The sequence below is a fragment of the Eptatretus burgeri genome, chromosome 11 (assembly GCF_056783735.1).
Source record: "Eptatretus burgeri isolate ZD-2024b chromosome 11, Ebu_testis_v1, whole genome shotgun sequence".
Lineage (NCBI taxonomy): Eukaryota > Metazoa > Chordata > Myxini > Myxiniformes > Myxinidae > Eptatretus > Eptatretus burgeri.
This window is the reverse complement of record NC_140971.1, coordinates 71231296-71252221: the sequence shown is the minus strand read 5'-3', so window position 1 is coordinate 71252221 and position 20926 is coordinate 71231296. Positions and strand designations below refer to the sequence as shown.

Below are 20926 nucleotides of genomic sequence, written 5' to 3'. Positions count from 1 at the left end.
CGCCTTACCCGCAGCCCCCTAAGTGCGCCAATGCGTCTCATTGCTGTGTTCACAAGACGAGTTTGCTTCACTGAATGTGTGGTTAATATTGTTACGGATCTGGAAACCATATGCATTCAAATATACAGATGTCCCAAAAATCAGTACATGTGAAGACAGGTCCCTTCCTTTTGTCTCGTGGGAGAATCAAAGGTGTGCGTTGCGATGTTTTATTAGGTAGGTTATTAAATCTTTACATCCAACAACCATCCCATCCCCCATCACGATCCACTACCCACCCGCTGTCTACTCGCACCCTGACTTGCCGAGACAAGATCTTGCAGCCGTTCCTTGCCGCTTCCACAAACGTTCCTTTTCAACGTTGTAATTCTTGCACGACGACCTTTTCAACGTTGTAACTCTTGCTGAACGAGTGCAAACACACGTGAAAGGGGAAGGGGGGGGTTCCCCCCCCAACAAGGCCACGACCCCGCCTAGAAGGGGTGGATCCGTGAAGGCCCTGTCCAATCAGGGCGGATGGTGATGTCTGTTCCACCGAGCCCCCGCCCCGTTCGGGGAGGTCCATAAAAAGATGACACCATCCTCAGTCTTGAGGGAGTTCTTTGGAGGAGTGAGTTGGTTGGAGTGCGTCGTGTGTTCTGAGCTGGAGTCTGAGTTCAGTTCACTTCAGAAGGAGTTCAGCTCTGCGTGAGGCATTCGAGGGCGTTCGTCGGAGGTTTATTGGAGACGGGGCATTCGTTGCTGGAGTCTGGGGCGTTCGTGGAAGTTTTGCTGGGTCCTGTCCGCAACCCTGACCCCCGCCCTGGGACTCAGACTACTCCTCTCAATTTCCTCCGCAGACACGAGCCCCACGGGTGTGACTGTGGGCCAGGCTGCATGGCCATTGGAAGGTGCCACACCACAGACCACCCACATCCCTCCAACGTGCAGGTACCCCGCTGAACCGTGACCCCAGCTCGTCTCTCTCCCTGGCTGTGGGGGTCCTAATAAAACACCTGGGTTTTATTTTCGTCTGTGTGTGTTTCTGCGTGTGTGCCGCCGTCTTTTAAGTAGAACTGCTTAAGTGTTTATTTCTGATCATTGTGAATTCTTTTTTGTATATTCCACGATAAGTCTTGCTCTGTGTCCTCCTTATTGTAAATAAACCATTTTCGAAATGTTCTCAGTTCATTTCTGTCCTTTCTTTCAATGGTCCAGCATGGTTCGGATCTGAGTTTAGGTGGGGTTTTATCCCCGATAATCTGTTCATTCCAGCCCGCACGGCTTTGGCAGTTTCCGCTCGGCTGCACCCGAACCGGAGTTGGCAGTCGGTAGTTGGAACTCTACCGCAGTCAGTAGAGTGACCCGGTTTGAGCAAGACATGCCGAGGGCGTGGTTCCCCAGTAGATGACACCGCGTGGTTAATTAGGTAAATTGGTTCTAGACAAAAATACCCTACACCACACGGTCGAGATATTGGCATTCCACGGTCGGTTCAGCGACCCGCCGGCTCACGCAATTATCTGATCCGATATAATTCCGGGGAGTCTGGTGGGAGACCACGTAAGCTCCCCCACCTCGTGGTCGTTCTCGCCACCAGACCCCGGCCCTCAACAATATTTTCCTTGCCACCACAACAACAACTGAACGCTTAGTAGACCAATGACGAATTTGAAAGGTGGAAAACAAAGGTGTAACTGTTTACTTGCAAATACACTGCACTAGATTTGATTTGCAATAATGTTATTTAATTAGGCTTTGTGGTTAATTTAGCATGTGAGTTACGATGGGGCGGAAATTTGACATCTCGCCCCGAGCAGCATTTTTCCTCCATACGTCACTGCCTCTGACCAGAGATCTGAGACAGAGACTTAATTCCTTTGGTACCAGGTCTCTTCGGAGAATCCTTGGGTATCGCTGGTCAGACTTTGTGTTCAACGAGTAGTTGCTGAGAGCGACTCAAATGAGATTTGTTACCTGCATAGTCCGTGAGCGTCAGCTGCGGCTGTATGGACATGTGCTTAGTTTTCCTGACGCTGATCCTGCTCACCAGAACCTCTCATGAGTGGAGGATGCCAATGTGCCGACCACGTGCCTCGTGGTTGCAGCAGGTTGATCAGCATCTCAAGGAGATGGGGATGGGCCAGGCATCTGCCTGGGGGATGGCCAGCCGGAGGCCCTTGGAGTACCGGCGGAAAGTGGACACATCGACGCGCTGCTCCAGCGCATGCTCCCATACCTGACCGGACCTTCACCAAAATTATCGGGAGAAAGGAAGAGGTGTGTTGTGTGTGTTGGTAGTTATCTCCATATGCGGGTTCTGGAAGGTGGAATGGAGTCCTCCCAGATCTCAAAGTATCCACCTCTGTTTCAGTCAGGGTGGGGCGGGGGGAGGGAGGGAAGATCATGATTCATGGACCAAGGTGTGAAGTTTTGTTCTGAGGGCTCTTTTGAGGATCGTCAATCAGCCCCAGATAGCTTCCAACTGTAGTTTGTTTGTAGTAATATTTCCAGGGATGGGTTTTAAGATCCTTGTAAGGTTCTTCTTCATCATTCCCGTTACTCCAATTATTACTGGTACAATGTCGGATCTGTTCAATTTCTAGGGTCTTTTCACTTCATTTTTGAGATCTTCTGCGTTGGAGTGGTGACCCGTCCAGGATTGTGCCCAATAGCCAAGGAGACTGCTTTGGCAGCACCAATGCTCTGCACAGAGCATGGTCCCAATGGATGGATGGTCATTTTCTTCAGCCAAAATCTGTGTTGTTTCAGCCAACATCGCTGGGAAATGACACCTCAATTAGTAATGTCTTCCTTTCTTTTTATGGGTCGTACTAAACACCGACCAGAGACTTTTTTTTTCTTCAGCAGTCGGAACTGCTGTTTAGCTCAATTCCGCTGTTTTTTTTTTTGTTTGTTTTTTGTATACCTTGGTCGAGGCTCGTATGAGAGCTAACACATAACTCACAGCAAGGAGGCATCAGACAAGAGGGGCGGGAGTGGAAGGGACAAAACAGTGGGGAACAGACACATTAGGTGAACTGTGGAAGGGAGAGGGATGGGGATGGGACGGGGAACATGGCGAAGAGAAGATGGACATTTCAGGGACTTTCAGGAAGGAAAGCAGGAGAAATGAAGGAAGTGGGCTTGGGTGGATTATCGGGGGTAGAGAAGATTGAGGATTTGGATGGGGGAAGATAAGAGGTGGTGGTGAACAGCTGTTTTGAAAGCCTGGAGGGAAGAATGGGAAAGAATAGAGTGAGGAAGTTTATTCCAAAGGCAGGAAAAAAGAGGAATGAAAGAGTGAAGATGAGCAGTGATTCGTGATTTTGGTAGTTTTACCAGAAGGGGGTTGTTGGCGGACCTTGAGCGCCCTGTGGAAATGTGGTGGGGACAAATCGCAGAGAGAGCAGGGGGGCAAGGCTGGAGAGGAGTCGGTAGAAGACAGAAAGACCACCGACCAACCTGCGGTGATTGAGTGAGAGGCCCAAAGACTCAGCTTCATTGCGGGAGATGCCGATGATCTTAAATGCCCTGGTTTCGACAGCGTGAAGCCGAGAAAGGTGGGAGGCAGGAGCACCAGCCCAGAGGGGAGAGCAGTACTCCATCAGGCTACGGACAAAAGCTTTGTAAGTGGTCAGGAGCTCAAGAGGGCCGAGGAAGGACTTTGCACGACGGAGGATTCCCAGTCGGCGACTGGCTTTTGAGGCGAGGTTGGAAATGTGACTTTCCCAGGAAAGGTCATGGCAGATAGTGAGACCTAGAAGCTTGAAAGAAAAGACTTCTTCCAGAGGATTGTTGAGAAAGTGGATGGGGGGGGGTTTGTAAACGGTCCTTTCGAAGAGACATAGTGAGAGTGTGGGATTTGTCTGGATTGAAAGACATGTTCCACGTGTTGGACCAGTTTGTGATTTTATCCAGATCTGCAGTGAGTGAAGAAGCTGCTGCTTGCCGGTCTGAGGGATGACAGATCGTACGGCAGAGGGTGGAGTCGTCGGCAAAGAGAAATAGAGGATTTTCCAGAGAGTCCGAGAGATCATTGATGAAAACCAGAAAAAGAACAGGGCCCAGAACGCGACCTTGAGGAACTCCAGCCTGCACAGGAAGAGGGGATGAAAGAACTCCATTTAGGGCCACACGTTGACTGCGACAGGAGAGGAAGTCTGCGAGCCATGAGTGGAGATGGCCTTGAATACCATGGGAAGAGAGTTTGTTGAGTAGGGCAGGGTGCCAGACTGTGTCAAAAGTACGTGATATGTCCAGGGATACGGCTCGGATTTCCTGTCTGGCATTGAGGACCTCCATCCATTGATGGGAGAGCAGAAGCAGCATATCCAGGGTAGAGTGACCTGGTCTGAAACCAAATTGATGATTGGAAATCAAGCCATTGGAGAAGAGGAAGGATTTCATATCTGAGGCGATGATGGATTCCATCACCTTGCTGATGATTGGGAGAAGGCTGATTGGTCTGTAGTTACAGGGATCTGTTTTTGCACCTTTTTATGCAGGGCAGTGATGTTAGCAGATTTCCAAGCAGATGGCAGATGACCTTGGGCAAAAGAGAGGGTGAATAGAACAGAGAGAGGGTGAGCAAGAGCAGAAGAGCAGGCTTTGAGGACACGTGGGCTGATGCCGTCTGGACCGGTTGCAGAATCTGACTCAAGGTTTGAAAGCAAGCTCTCCACCTTGTCAGGAGAAAAGGATACAGAGTCCAGGGACAGTTGGGTGCGACTGGGTAAAGTGGGTAGAGATAGTGATGGGTTTAGGACACAAGATTTAGCTGCAAACACTGAGTTTAGACATTCAGCTTTATCACGTGTGGAATCAGCAGTGCGGCCATTTGAGGTAAGGGAGGGGATGGAGGGGGAACATACACCAGAAACAGATTTGATTAAACGCCACCAGGATTTTGAGCAGGGAGAGAGGTTTGAGAGTTCAGACTTGAGATGAGAAAGATGTTGTTTTCTGGCTCTCCTGAGGGTAGATACACACTTGTTCCGAGCTTTGTGGAAAGAACTGAGATTGCCCTCAGTTGGGTTTGCTTTCCATGAGGCAAAGGCAAGTTGTTTCAGGACAACTGCCTCGCCACAAGCTTCAGTAAACCAAGGGCGGGAGGAAGGGTAAGACAACTGAACACGAGAGGGGATAAATCTGTGCATGAGGGAGAGCAAGTTTCTTTGAAAGAATTCCCAGGATGAGTTGATGTTTGAGAAAGTAGTGATAGGAGACCAGTCTGTAAGTTTGATGGCTGCTCGGAGACCCTGCCAGTCGGCTTGAGTGAAATGCCAGACTCGACGGCGGTGAGGTGGTTCTCTGATAACAGCCAGAGAGATGTCCACTTTGACAAGGACGTGGTCAGAAGAACCAATTGGAGCGAAGGAAGAGCAGCAGATATTGTCAGGGAAATTTGTCAAAATCAGATCCAGAAGAGATGGAGTACCATTGGTTGAGATCCGGGTCGGGAAGTTGACCGATTGAGTCAGTCCCAATGAGTCGCAGAAAGCTTTTGCTGAGGTGCCATGGCAGGTGAGAGAGGTACCCACACCTAGCCAACTGGCGTGATGACAATTGAAGTCACCACATAAGAGGAAGAGAGAGTTTGGATGAGAAGATAGAAGATGGTCCATGTTTTCGGATAGTGAGGTGTAGATGGAGTCATCACTGTTCGGTGGACAGTACAGTACACATATAAACATGAGGTGGGAGTGGAGGGGAAGCCGAAGCCAGAGGTATTCCTGGGGGTGTGGGGGAGTGAGAGCAGTGCATGGAGAGTGAGGAATAGAGTCTTTGATGAAGAGAGCAACACCTCCACCAGGACGAGGCTCAGGTCTGTCATACCGTAAGAGGGAGTAGCCAGGGAGAGATACTTGGGAGTCAGACACGTCTTGGGAGAGGAAAGTTTCTGTTAGGCAGATAATGTCTGGTTTGTCAGTGGCAACCTGTATGGAAAGATCTGAAAGGTTTGAGCGAAGGCCCCGGATATTTGAGGTCCACACTTTTAATGAAGAGGAAGGGGAGGAGGCTTTGGGTGCAGGAGGTGGAGGGGGAGAGGAGGGTAGGACAAGGGACGAGGGGGGCAGGTAAGGAGGGTTGCTGAAGGAGTGTGGGGTATTGCAGAACAGCGAGGGGAGGGGGCCGAATGAGGAGGAGAAAAGGCTCTGTGGTGCTGGGGGAGAGGGGGGACAAGAGACAAGGAAGAAGGCAGTTGAGGATTTGAGGAGGTGGAGTGAAGAGATGGAGGTGAGAAGGCAGTGGAGGGAGGCAGGTTGGTGGATGAGAGGGGGGCAACTTTGAGAAGGAAGAGTGAGGGGGATGAAAGGTGGGAGAAAGGTGAGGGGGGTTTTGAGAGAGGTGAGAGGGAGGCTTGGAGGGAGAAGAGTGGGATGGTTGCTTTGAGAGTGAGAGTGAGGGGTGAGGGGGGTGAGTTGGCACTGAAGTTGGAAAAAAAGAATGGTTGATGGAAAGCGAGCATCCATGGCAAACTGTGGTTTTTAAAAGTTTTAGGTCAGAGATGCGATTTAACACAATTCTTGATGGATGCAATGAAGGCGAATTCAGAGCATGGAGAGAAGAAGCGCTGTAATAGTTGGATTTTTTAGGCAAGGAATGAAGGAGAGGTCGAAATGAGAGCAGTCTGTTAAAATAGCAGAATAGTGCATTGTGAAACAGTAGAGTACCACATGTGTGAGAGAGGAAGATGAAGCATTATAAGATCGTTTTTGTAGTTAAAAATAATGTATGAGAGAGTTCAACAGATTAGGTCATGGAAGTGTAAAAAAAAAAAAAAAAAAAAGAGGAAGAAGATGAGGAGGAGGTTTAAATTTTAGGTTGAGTTTATTGAGCATATTGCATTTTAGTTTTAATAATGTGGACCGAGCTGTTAGAACAATTAGCTTCAGTAATTAGGGGTGAAACATTATTGGGTTTAATTTTGACTTTTCCCCTCAATCAGACTGCATCAAGAAGCACAAATCCTCTCTTTACGTCTTTGACCTTGATCTTCAGCAGATCCCCGGTGGGGAACCTCATCCTGTCCTCTTTCCTTTTTCCTTGGCAGCTACATGCAGTCTCTGCATCGCCTGGGCACCTTGTATGTGAGATGGGAGTGGAAAAGGAGCACACAAATCGTGGTGGAACTATGCACGGTGGCCTCACAGCTTTGCTGGTGGACAGCGTTTCTACATTAGCTTTGTTCACCACCAAAGATGGCCGCCCTGGTGTGAGTGTGGATATGAACATCACGTATGTATCTTGCTTTGCATTTCCATTTCATCTGCCCTTGTACAAGTTGAGATTGGCCATTGTAGTGAATGCCTGCAAACCTACTCCCTTCATTGTATTTACTCAGCAACCCTTCTCCCATTGATTCTCCGAACACTCCATCACACATTTCCCTCAAAGCCTTCATCCACATTCCCATTTATCTTCCTTATCCCACTGCCTTCTTTACACTTTCACATACTTCCACTCAACCCAATCGATCCTCGATCCCTTCACTGACTTCCCCCTCTTCACTTCTCCGTTTACCCATTCATCTACTCCCCCGTACCTTTTCACCCACTTCCTCCTTTACCCACTTCCCCCCTCTATAGATTTATTTGCTCCTCTATTAACCTATTCACCCACTTCCCCCAAATGATATGGGTTATCCTTGAGTATACTTTAAATTTTGTTTTTGTGTAGAGAATACAGTGTAGTCCAGTAAATCCTCAAATAATGAGAGGGCTATGCTCTTGGAAAATGCTGCGATAGTTAAAACCAAGGGCTTATGGGAAAAGGGGGTTTCGGTTCTTGGGATTCGAGAAAAAAAACTTTTACCTTCATAATTGATTCCAAAACAGCAAGGTGAATTTTTTTTTTTTTTTTACAAAACAGCAAGGTGGATGGGGGTAAGAATATTACGTACTGTACTCTGCCGTAAACACAAGACTTAGCCTAGGATGATGATGCTGATGTTGTTGGGTGGGGGCGATAGAAGGATTCAGTGATCAGAAGAAAAGCATTGGCTTTACATTGAAGTCTCCTGCTGCATTGCCACATAGGAGGAGGGTAAGACAATCCTTGGCCACCTTAAAATGACCTCGATCGTGGTGGTTGTCAATCAAAACATTAAGCGCTTTTTCCATCCTTTCAATATGAGGATCATGGGACCGGAATAAGAATTTTGTGCTTTGCAGAGCGCTGGCGGCAACACTTGCACGGATATTCGACTCACTTTTACGTATATACCGCACAGTCCATTCATTGATTTCCTCATGGTGGTCCACAGATGCCACACTTTCACCTCTTGCAAACCTAACAACTCAATTTTTTTTTTTTTTTTTCACAATGTCATAACCTTTCTCTGCCTTTTGGCATGACAATTTTGTCCGTTGTTTTACGTTTGGGCATCGTTACTGACGGTGCACAAGAAACAACAAAATGCTCGTCATGGGAGGTAATCGTACAGACAGATGTAAACGATGATTCATCTCTGCTCAAAAACCACTGTTAACCGAAATGAAATCCTTTGATGACTAAATCAGAACACAATAGGTTGCTTGCGATTGGTTGAAACCCATGATATTTGAGGGTTTACTGTGTTATAACAATCTCACACTTGCATGTTAAAATGTAAGTTGGGCGTAACAGTCCCAACTCCCTAAAACCTTCGCTCCATACCCTGTGCACAAGCTGCAGTTTTAAGCTAATTCTGTTCAGTGGTCCAGGAGTGCATACAAGTGAAACAAACAAACACTTCGAATGACCATCATTTCAGATGTCCATGGTTTTCATGCAGATAATTGACATTTAATTATATTATGACATAATGACATAATATCCACTCCCACTAGGAACAGCACGACGTGATGCACGTTTACTGAGAGAGTTTGCATCGTCACTTAAGCCAAAACAAATGGGGCTATTCATGTTGTTGTTGTTTTTTTAACCACCTAAAATATTCCTGGTTACACCCCAAGTACAACCACCAAGTTTCAACTCATTTCATCAAGTGGTATAGGAGTGCATACAAGACAGACAGATATACAGAGGTATATACAGTGTTGCACTTCAACTTTGTTTATGATTATGATGATTTAGTGAGTTTTGCCAAGTCACTCCTATTATTCGCAATTCTACACTATCTTTTCCCAGGTACATGAAAGCAGCACAGGAAGGTGAAACGGTGATGATCACAGCTGACGTGCTAAAGCAAGGCCGAACTTTGGCTTTCACCTCCGTGGACATTATGAACAAAGACACGGGTCATCTCATAGCTCAGGGACGACATACCAAGCACCTGGGAAGTTAGAATTGAGAGATTGGATGAAGTGACATGTTTTATCACTGAAAACGGTTCAAATTCAACAAATCTAGCTTTTGAAATACTGGTGTACAAACACTTTGGGAATACCATGCCTTTCATCACTGCCTCTTATCTGCTAATTACTCTGATTTGATGTGTTTTCTGCAGACGTTTCACAGCAGAATGGGTCTTCGATTTGGGTAACCTTGTGAGTTGTGAGCCAGTATATTAAGGGTCAAAAAAAAAAATCTATATTTACTCTTCATCTCGTATTATTCTTATTCCATCTGATTTAGCTTCAGACCGACTGAAACAGTGGAAATGAGTGATTAGTTGTCTGGACATACACAATGCTATTGCAATTTGAATAAAACGCTGCTGATTTGAATTGTGCAATGGTTTTCTTGTGTCTCTTTATCGGTCTGATGGATCAGGATGTATTATTACATTTAAATGTTCAATGATAGTCCAATGGTGGAGGTCTAGTGCTATTTGGTCTTTCTAAGAGTCTTGTTTTCATCTTGTGGAGAAATCCATTTTTGATGACTGATTTCAGAAATCAAGGTTATTCATGTTTGGACAATGATTTTAAAAGATGTACTCACCAGACTACGAAGTATTTAAACATCTCATTGTGATTTGGCTGTGTTACTTGTCTGAGATCTGATGGAAGATGTTCTTCAAACGTGTTTTCCAGCTCTCCTGTCTGTCACTTCCATGAACCTCGCTGTTGTGGAAACAAAAAAAAATCATAATTCAAGTTTGTCTCTATCACATTGATTGAGCATCCTTTGTAAATATTGAAGCTGAGAATCCTGAAACTATTTTTGGTGTTTCCATCTGAAAATAAATGCTTGGGTAAGGATAGGCCTTTTTTGGATTCCCATCTGAGCAGTAAGCTCCCAGGTTCAAACCACATTTAGCTTTCTGTGTTGATCTGCATCTTGTCACTCAATGCTTTTCTTATTCGTGTAATAAATAATTCTGACGAATAAAACAGTGAATTTGGCAAACAACTATAAATTAAGTATTAGGAAAGCATTGTCAAATTATAAACAGCTAATTTGTTGTTTTCTAATGAACATTTTAAACTCTATATATGTATATTAGAGGTAATGGCAATGATTAAAAGTGTAAAACAACAACAAAAAAGGTTGTCTGAGAACTCTTCCCGAGACGAATCTGCAGTTCGTTATACGAAAGTCTGCACCTGCCGAAGCGGTAACACAGTGCAATGGCAACCTTGTAAGAACTCTGTTGAGGTAGTCATAGGCAGTGCATGTAACATGACAAATTGTATCTGTAAGCATTGTATCACTTTTATGTATGGTTGTTTTGGAGCTGAGGTTTAAACAGCAAGCACTGCACAGAGCACTTGTTGTTTGGGTTTGATTCTCGACCTGATGATAAACTGTCAGATTGATGTTCGCATAGCATTAATGAGTTCTCGGGAAGGACCTGAAGATGGATGTCCCTTTTGTTTGCATTTGCTTTTTTTTTTTTTTGTATACCTTGGTCGAGGCTCGTATGAGAGCTAACACACAACTCACAGCAAGGAGGCATGAGACAAGAGGGGCGGGAGTGGAAGGGACAAAACAGTGGGGAACAGACACATTAGGTGAACTGTGGAAGGGAGAGGGATGGGGATGGGACGGGGAACATGGCGAAGAGAAGATGGACATTACAGGGACTTTCAGGAAGGAAAGCAGGAGAAATGAAGGAAGTGGGCTTGGGTGGATTATCGGGGGTAGAAAAGATCGAGGACTTGGATGGGGGAAGATAAGAGGTGGTGGTGAACAGCTGTTTTGAAAGCCTGGAGGGAAGAATGGGAAAGAATAGAGTGAGGAAGTTTATTCCAAAGGCGGGAAAAAAGAGGAATGAAAGAGTGAAGATGAGCAGTGATTCGTGATTTTGGTAGTTTTACCAGAAGGGGGTTGTTGGCGGACCTTGAGCGCCCTGTGGAAATGTGGTGGGGACAAATCGCAGAGAGAGCAGGGGGGGGGCAAGGCTGGAGAGGAGTCGGTAGAAGACAGAAAGACCACCGACCAACCTGCGGTGATTGAGTGAGAGGCCCAAAGACTCAGCTTCATTGCGGGAGATGCCGATGATCTTAAATGCCCTGGTTTCGACAGCGTGAAGCCGAGAAAGGTGGGAGGCAGGAGCACCAGCCCAGAGGGGAGAGCAGTACTCCATCAGGCTACGGACAAAAGCTTTGTAAGTGGTAAATGCTTGGGTAAGTAAATTTGGGTAAATGCTTGCTTGTTAATGGTAAAGATCCTGTGTCAGAGTGGTGACCCATCCAGGATTGTGCCCAATACCCAAGGAGACTGCTGAGGCAGCACCAACGCTCTGCACAGAGTATGGTCCCAATGGATGGATGGTAAAGATCCCACAAAGCCGTTCGCGATTGATTAATTATCGACGATACGTTCTACAACGTACAACCCCCTGGTATTGCAGCTCTGGTACTTCATCACTGGTCGATGGCAGAGCCAGAAACATAAGTGTACTGGTTTCACTTAAAGCATTGCTCGGAGCAAGCAATAGCTCTAATTCCACCAGCAAGTGTCAACCATTATATAAAGAAATGTCATGTGCAGGCACACAGATAGGATCTTGTAACTGATTATTTTAATACAATGGTGACTGCAAATGCAAAACAAACTAGAACGGCACTCAGTGGAGCACATACATCTAAACAGTTTATGTTTTTTATCCACCTGATAGCCCGGATTTAGACCAGACCTGAACCAAAATCTAATCAGCATGTTCTTGTCACCTACCCAACCCATCCACTTTTTGATATTCTCTATAACATTTTTTGCCCCATTTCTCAATGGTGAAGAATCACTTGACAGTTAAAAAATGTTGTATCCAGATTGGAATCTCCACCAAAATTAAACTCATTCGTCCTTGTCACACACCAAACCTGTCCAGAAAGTTTTTTTTTTGTTTGTTTTTTTTTGTATGCCTTGTAGAGGCTCGTGTGAGAGCGAACACACAACGCACAGCAAGGGGGGCATGAGACAAGAGGGGAGGGAGTGGGAAGGACAAAACGGTGGGGAACAGAGACATTAGTTCTGTGGAAGGGAGAGGATGGGATGGGGAACATGGGGAATAGAAGATGGACATTGCAGGGACTTTCAGGTAGGAAAGCAGGGAATTTGAAGGAGATGGGCTTGGGTGGATTATCGGGGATAGAAAAGATCGAGGATTTGGATGGGGGATGATAAGAGGTGGTGGTGAACAGCTGTTTTGCAGGCCTAGAGGGAAGAATGGGAATGAATAGAGTGAGGGAGTTTATTCCAAAGGTGGGAAAAAAGAGGAATGAAAAAGGGAAGGTGAGCAGTGATTCGTGATTTTGGTAGTTTTACCAGAAGGGGGTTGGTGGCGGACCTTGAGCTCTCTGTGGAAATGTGGTGGGGACAAATCGCAGAGAGAGCAGGGGGGGCGAGGCTGGAGAGGAGACGGTAGAAGACAGAAAGACCACCGACCAACCTGCGGTGATTGAGTGAGAGGCCCAAAGACTCAGCCTCATTGCGGGAGATGCCAATGATCCAAAATGCCCTGGTTTCGACAGCGTGAAGCCGAGAAAGGTGTGAGGCAGGAGCACCAGCCCAGAGGGGAGAGTAGTACTTCATCGGGCTGCGGACAAAAGATTTGTAAGTGGTCAGGAGCTCAGGTGGGCCGAGGAAGGACTTTGCACGACAGAGGATTCCCAGTCGGCGACTGGCTTTGCAGGCAAGGTTTGAAATGTGGCTTTCCCAGGAAAAGTCATGGCAGATAGTGAGACCCAGAAGCTTGAAAGAAAGGACTTCTTCCAGAGGATTGTTGAAAAAGTGTATGGGGGGGTTTTCTAAACGGTTCTTTCGAAGAAACATAGTGAGAGTGTGAGATTTGTCTGGATTGAAAGACATGTTCCACGTGTTGGACCACTTTGTGATTTTATCCAGATCTGCAGTGAGAGAAGCTGCTGCTTGCTGGTCTGAGGGATGACCGATGGTACGGCAGAGGGTGGAGTCATCAGCAAAGAGATATACGGTATAGGATTTTCCAGAGAGTCGCAGAGACATTGATGAAAACCAGAAAAAGAACAGGGCCCCAGAACACTACCTTGAGGAACTCCAGCCTGGAGAGGAAGAGGGGATGAAAGAATTCCATTTAGGCCCACACTGTTACTGCGACAGGAGAGGAAGTCTGCGAGCCATGAGTGGAGATGGCCTTGGATACCATAGGAAGAGAGTTTGGTGAGCAGGGCAGGGTGCCAGACCGTGTCAAAAGCACATGATATGTCCAGGGATATGGCTCGGATTTCCTGTCTGGCATTGAGGGCTTCCATCCATTGTTGGGAGAGCAGAAGCAGCATATCCAAGGTAGTGACCTGGTCTGAAACCAAATTGATGATCAGAAATCAAGCCATTGGAGAAGAGGAAGGATTTAATGTCTGAAGTGATGATGGATTCCATAACCTTGCTGATGATTGGGAGAAGGCTGATTGGTCTGTAGTTGCAGGGATCTGTTTTTGCACCTTTTTTATGCAGGGCAGTGATGTTTGCTGATTTCCAAGTTTTGTACGAATCCGTCCACAACCTTTTGAGATATCCTGCTCATAGACAAACAAACCGGTGAAAACAACCTCCGCCACTGAACTGGAGAGTTCACAGAACATGATACCCTGCACAGTGTTTTAGTATATACAATGCTGCACTTCAATTTCAATAAAATGATTATTTTAACCCAGAAATTTCGTTCAGAATCAGTCCTGAACACCACCCTTATATACCACCCCACTGAACCTTTATTTAAATTGAAGTACTGCAAAACTGGAGGTTCTTGGAAGTATTATGGCAGGCAATTTTTGTTCTCCAGTGTTCTGGTATAGTCGTGGCCAAAATATTGGCACCCTTGCACTTTTTTCAAATAACTAACAATTTTCTCGAAAAATAAGTTGAAATTGACGAAAGTATTTTGTCTCCACAATTCTCTATCTCACTGTTAATATCACAGAACCTTTGTTTTTGATTCAGAACTTCATTCGTCCTCTTAAATCAAAAAAAAAAAAAATGGCATTGGCAAAATTATTAACATCCACGACTTAATAATTGGTATCACAGCCTTTGGCCAAAATAACTGCAGTCAAGCACTTCCTACAGCCATGATTGAGCTTCCTTCACCTCTCTACTGGAAGTTTGTCCCACTCTTCTTGTGCAAACTGCTCCAGTTCTCCTCGATGTGAAGGGTACCTTCTGCCAACTGCTGTTTTCAGATCTCCCCACAGGTGTTCAATGGGATTTAGATCTGGAGTCATTGCTGGCCACTTCAGAACAGTCCAGCATTTTGTCTTGAACCATTCCTGGGTGCTTTTTGAAGTGTGTTTGGGGTCATTGTCCTGCTTCAAGACCCATGACCTTTGACAGAGACCCAGCTTTCTGACACTGGGTTGAACATTGCGTTCCAAAATGCCTTGGTGATCTCCTGATTACATGATGCCATGCACACATTCAAGGCACCCAGTGCCAGTGGAAGCACAGCAACCCCAAAACATCACTGAACCTCCTCCATGTTTGACTGTAGGGAAGGTGTTCTTTTCTTTGAAGGCTTCATTTTGTTTTCTGTAAACAAAGAGATGATGTGCTTCACTAAAAAGCTTTAATTTGGTCTCATCTGTCCACAGGACATTCTCCCAGAAGGATTTTGGCTTGGTCAGGTGTGTTTTGGCAAACTCCAATCAGGCTTTCTTATGTCTCTCTTTCAGCAGTGGGGTCCTCCTGGGTCTCCGACCATAGAACCCCCTTTCATTGAGTTGGTGAGGGATGGTGTGAGTTGAAACTGTCGCACCTTGTGTCTCAAGGTCAGCTTGAATCTGTTTGGCAGTTGATCGAGGTGCTTTCTCCACCATTCGAACAATTCTTCGCTGCAATCTTCGATCAAGTTTTCTCCCGTTTGGTGAAGGAGGTTATGTTTTCACCCATTTCTGTCTGTTTGTTTGTTTGTTTGTTTGTGTACAGGATATCTCAAAAAGTTGTGGATGGATACAGATGAAATTTTGTGGACAGGTTGGGTGTGTGACCGATTCGATTTTGGTGAAGATATGGATCCGGATCCGACTACGAGAATATTTTAAGTGATTCTTCACCATATGTGAGATAGGACCAAAAACGATATATAGCACGATAACTCAAAAGGTTGTGAACGGATTCGGACGAAACTTGGTGGACATGTTGGGTGTGTGACGTTGAGGATCCGGATCTGGATACGAGAATTATTGAATTTTAAAAGTGATTCTTCACCATTGAGAGACAGGGCCAAAAACGACATAGTACTGTAGAGCATGATATTTCAAAAATGTAATGGGCCCGATGTGGTCTCGTGGATCAGGTATTGCGTGGCAGTGGTTTGCGCTCTACCAAGTGTTTTGTTCCACTGCCAACCAAAGAAATACATATGTGGATACTAATTTTGTTTTTTTATTTCAACAATAATTTTGGAAGAAATGGTGCATGATTTGATAAAAGTGCAAGGGTGCCAATATTTATGGCCACGACTGTATAATTAAATTTAAATAAAATACAGATTGTGAAAGTCGTGTAAATAAATTAATCCCAGAATTTACTGCCATTTTTTGCAGTGTCTATTACATTAGTTCTTGATGCCTGTTGTTTGTGTCCTTTATAACAGTAAGGTTCCTGTTCGGAATGATTTTAATTTTGTTTGACTGCCAGGCAGGCAGATTTAAAAAATATTATCTCACTCATCTCTGCGCATGTGGGATCGGGATGAATTCAAAGCCAAAGTACATTAAAATGAAAGACCTATCTTCCTATTCATGTTCCGATTCGTGTTCAAAATATAACATTCGATTTAAATAAGTTGTTCCTCGATTCCAAAGATGTGAACCAATTGCTTAACCCTGCTTTTCGCTTTGCATGCATGGGGTAAAAGGTTAAATAAAAACTGATCCCCTTAACTACAGACCTATCAGCTTATTTCCAATCATCAGAAAGATTATGGAATCTATCATCGCAGTTGATGTTAAATCCTTCCTTTTCTTCAACAACCACATCTCAGACCACCAATTTGGTTTTAGACCAGGTCATTCCACCTTGGACATGCTGCTTCTACTTCCCCAACAATGGATGGAAGCCCTCGATGTCAGACATGATATCGATATCAGGGTCGTCTCTCTGGACATCTCGTGCTTTTCATACAGTCTGGCATCCTGCCTAACTCTCCAAACTCTCTGCCTATGGCATCCAAGGTCAACTCCACACATGGCTTACGGACTTCCTCTCCTCTCGTAGCCAATGTGAGGCTCTTAGCGGAATCTTTTCAACTCCTTACCCTGTCAAGGCCGGAGTGCCCCAAGGCAGTGTTTAGGGCCCACTCCAATTCCTGATCTTCATCAATGTTCTCACTGACTGGAAAATCCTATCTCTTTGCTGATGACTCCACACTCTGCGGAGAGATCCCTCACCCTTCTGACAAACAGTCAACAGCCTCTTCCCACTCTTCAGACCTTGACAAAATCACAATCTGGTCAAACACTTGGAATATTTCTTTCAATCCTGACAAATGTCACACTCTCATTTTCTCTTTCCGAAAGGACTGCCTGGCAAGCCTCACCCATCTATTTTCTTAACAATCTTCTTGAGGAGGTTGAGTCATTCGAACTCCTGAGTCTATCAGCCATGATGTTTCTTGGGCAAACCACATTTCAAAAATTGGCCTCCAAAGCCAGCTGTCAACTAGGCATCCGCCATCATACAAAATCCTACCTTGGCACACCTGAGCTCCTATCCACCAACAAGGATTTTATCTGTAGCCTGATGGAGTATTGCTCTCCCCTCTGGGCTGGCTCCCCATGCCTCACATGTTGCTCAGTTTGACACCATGGAAACCAAGGCTTCAAGATCATTGGAATCTCTCGCGATGAAGCTGAGTCCATGGACCTATCACTTTGCCATCGCCGACAGGTAAGTGGTCTCTTGTCTTCTTCCGCCTCATTTCTGGTCTTGCGTCCTCTGCCCTCTCCATGCTCTGTCCCCCCCCCCAAAGTATCTGCAGGATGCACGTGATCTACCAGAAACCCCTTCCTAGTGAAAATGCCGAAACCCAGAACCATTGCTCACCTCCACTCACTTATTCCTCTCTTTTCCCACGTGTGGAACTGCCTTCCACACTCTCTTCGATCTCATTCTTCTCTCGGGGTATTCAAGACAACTGTTCACCACCATATTAGGTCACCCCCCACGCAAAGCCATGATATTTTCTACACCTGTTGAACCACCCCCACCCCTCTAAGTTTTGCTGAGGTATCCATCTTGTCCACCCATTGCGTTTCCCCTCATCGTTGCCTGCATCCTTTGTTTGTCCGTCTCGGTCTACCTTCTCCCTCCACCCTGCTATTGGCGTTTCCAGTTTCTTCTGCTGTACTCTTTGTTACGTTGTCCTGATCTGTTCTGTGTCCCAGCTCTTCCACGAGCCTTGACCATGGATAAAAAATAATAATAAAGGCCTTCATTCACAACTTGATGGAGTACTCCTCTCCTCTCTCAGCTGGTTCCCCTGCCATGGAATCAAAGGAGTTTGAGAATCATTGGAATCTCCCACGAGGGTCTATTGTTGTGGGCCGGGCTTCGGTGGCGATAAACGACCACTAGGTGGAGCAGTGGAGTCGTCTCCCACCGAACACCCGGAATTTAGGTCGTGACTCTCGGACAACTCCGAAAGGTCACGGGCCACTTAGAGGACCGTGGTCGCCAATATTTCAACGGCGTGAGGTAGGGTCCACTTGTCTAATTCCAATTTACCTAAGTACTCACACCGTCCAACTACCGGGGAAACCACACCCTCGGCCGACTTTGTCCGAATCGAGTTGCTATCACCGACTCGGATCCGGCGTAACCGAGTGGAAGCTACCAAAGCCGCGCCGGACCAAATGAACAATTTACCGGCCCAAACGGCCTCACTAATTCTCAAGTCCGAACTATGCTGGGTCAATCAAAGAAGGGACAGAAACGAACTGGAACATTTAACATGGGGGGGGGGGGGTTATTTTAAAATAATAATCAGGGAGGGAGCACACAGAGCAGAGTTATCCAAATAAAAGGCAGGCAATGTACAATGAGCAAAAGCACTTAACAATCCTACTGAAAGACGGGGCCCACACACACACACACACACACACACACACACACACACACACACACACACACACACACACACACACACACACACACACACACACACACACACACACACACCCAAAAGAACTGGACCCATGGATCTTTAGTCAGTAAAGTCGGGCCGGGGTACCTGTCCCGCCTCGTGCGGTCACACTGACCCGAACCACCACGGTGGGACTCGAACCCACGACCCGAAGTCCACAGCCACACTGTTCGGTCACCACCACCACCACCACGGTGAGCCACCGCAAAGGACCGCAGACTGCTCGACCACGACCACAGACTGCTCCGCAATCTCCACCAAGACCACAGACCGCAATCGCCACGATCCTGCAGAACACACTCTTGTCTGCCCAACCCCTCGTCCTAACAACCACTCTGCTCTTGAGGTGGGAGGGGTCTCTTCTCCTCGCCACTCGCCTCCTGATTCGACGAGGAGTTGTCGGATGACTCGTGGTCACCTCCCGATTGGCTGGGGCGTGCGTATCATGCTCGCCCTTCGCTCATTCGCCGGAGGAAACTGTCCATGCCCTGCTTCGGGGCAGAGCCTCGATCTGAGGCGATGGAGACTCCGCCCACGCCTTCAGCCAAAAACACGTGGGCAATGGCGACCGGGTCGAGTGCGGGAGGTGGCGTTGTTATTGTTGTTGTAGTAGTCGTAGTAGTTGTTGTAGTGGATGTAATAAACCTGACTAAAAAAAAATAACTCGTCGCGCACACACGAAATTCCCATTAGACAGAAGGAAGGATTCTAACTATAAGCACATACTTATCGAAATAACTAAGCTACGGAGACTCTGTCTGTCTGTGTGCACAAGGTTTCCAAATTCGTAACTGTCACCTCGCCATTGCAAACAGGGTCGGTGGTCTCTGTCTTCCACCGGCTCCTTTCTGATCCTGCATCCTCTGTTTCTTCCGTGCTTTGTCCCCCCAGGTTTCTGCAGAGCTCACATAATCGACCATTATCTCTCTTCTGGTGAAACTACCGAAATCCAGGATCACCCCTCACCTGAACCCCTTTGTTCTTTTTTTTTCCCCCACCTGTGGGATCAACTTCCACATCCTCTTCAATCTGATTCTTCCGTTCAGATCTTCAAGACAGCTGTTCACTCCCCATTCCGAAAGCATGATATTTTCTACATTCGTTAACGCCTTCCAGTTTTCCCTCCTTGTAGTTTCCTTCTATATCCATCTTGTCCCCCCCCCCCCCATTCCTCCACACACCTATTATTTGGCCAAGTCTCCCTCTATCTCGGTCTTCAACGCTGCTGTTGGTGTTTCCCCCTTCTCTCTCCACTGTTCCTTTTTCATTGTGTTACATTCTGATCCGTTCAGTGTCACCAGCTATTCCAGGAGCCTCGACTATGTATACTAAAAAAAAAAAATAATAATAATAATTATGCGTACGTAATAAATTTGACGAACTCTACCGGAAAAGAAAACGCGTTTAAAACGTTGCTTTAAACAGTGAGTGAAATATTTCCCTGTTATGAAACCACAGCTCGATTTAAAAAAATATTGCTCATTGACGCAAAAAATCCGAGCATGTTCACCGCCGCCATCTTACTCGGCCCAGGAAAAAAAAAACACCTGAATCGATTTCAAGTTTCATATAAAGGATACCTGGACATATACTGCGCTGTACTGTAAATACATATATTTCTGCAAACCAATCCGAAGTGTAATTGTTCTCATGAAATCGTCACAATACCGTCAGTTATGAGAAAGGATAAATTGTACCAATGTTCGCGTCATCATAAGCCCAGGGATGTGTTCCGTTAGCAAGCGGCTTTCTTATCGCTCGCAAAGCGGCTTGCTTGATTCAAAGCGCTGAATGTAAGCCATCCAACGGAACGGAGTTAGGGTTAGTTTTCAGCACCGCTTAACAACATGGCGGTTTCCATGGAAACTGTGCCGTCGTGGTACTCCAACAATGCTGTCTGGGGCCGTCGTTTTCAGTTTTACTCGGTCCTCTTGTTACAACTTCCACAAACGAATTGATTGCGTTAGCAGCGGCTGCGGAGGACGAGGAAGAGGGAAAGAGGGATAAATAAATGGGGGGAGTCAGAAGGGGGGAAACCCCTGCCAAGCTTATCGATACACCATGCACTGAACATTTTGGTGCTGGAAGTTTTACATGTTTTATTGGGATTAAATTAAATAATTATGATGAAAAGTATAAGTAACACTAAAAATATGAGATGAACGTTTCAACATCGTCCTCTGTGACAGCACAATTGAAGATATCGCCACCACTCGTTTGGTGCGCAACTGCCTTTAATTTTAGTCGAATGTCTCACGGAAAATATATTACAATTGCAAGCAATCGTAAACGTTTATTAATCATACATTAGCATGATTGTGAAACACTCGAATATATCTTCTTTTTTTAAACTTTTCTAATTAAGATAAATCGCTTCACGTTTACTTTCCAAGTGTTTCTGAATCTCATTGGCTGGACGAGTCCACATGCTTC

The 20926-nt window shown here is 46.0% G+C and overlaps 1 protein-coding gene and 1 long non-coding RNA gene across 6 annotated transcripts in view; one reads left to right on the top strand and one right to left on the bottom strand.

Moving 5' to 3' along the window:
• ACOT13 (acyl-CoA thioesterase 13) overlaps window positions 1–9653 on the top strand; it is a 28018-nt gene extending 18365 nt beyond the window's left edge. For all 3 annotated transcript variants that reach the window (XM_085846923.1, XM_085846922.1, XM_085846920.1), the window contains exons 2-3: window positions 7037–7221; window positions 9115–9653. In XM_085846923.1, coding sequence (XP_085703049.1) covers window positions 7037–7221; window positions 9115–9271 — 342 coding nt within the window. In that variant the 3' untranslated portion in view covers window positions 9272–9653. The remainder of the gene's footprint in view (window positions 1–7036; window positions 7222–9114) is intronic.
• On the bottom strand, window positions 9317–20912 carry LOC147017341 (uncharacterized). Of its 3 annotated transcripts, none has more exons than XR_015049454.1 (3): window positions 20879–20912; window positions 20191–20466; window positions 9317–9992 (listed from the first exon to the last, which is right to left on the bottom strand). It is a non-coding gene; the product is annotated as an uncharacterized LOC147017341 (long non-coding RNA). The 3 variants fall into 3 exon arrangements; XR_015049453.1 differs by having other exon boundaries at window positions 20800–20881; XR_015049452.1 differs by lacking the exon at window positions 20879–20912 and having other exon boundaries at window positions 20191–20738.
• Between the last annotated feature and the right edge of the window lie 14 nt (window positions 20913–20926).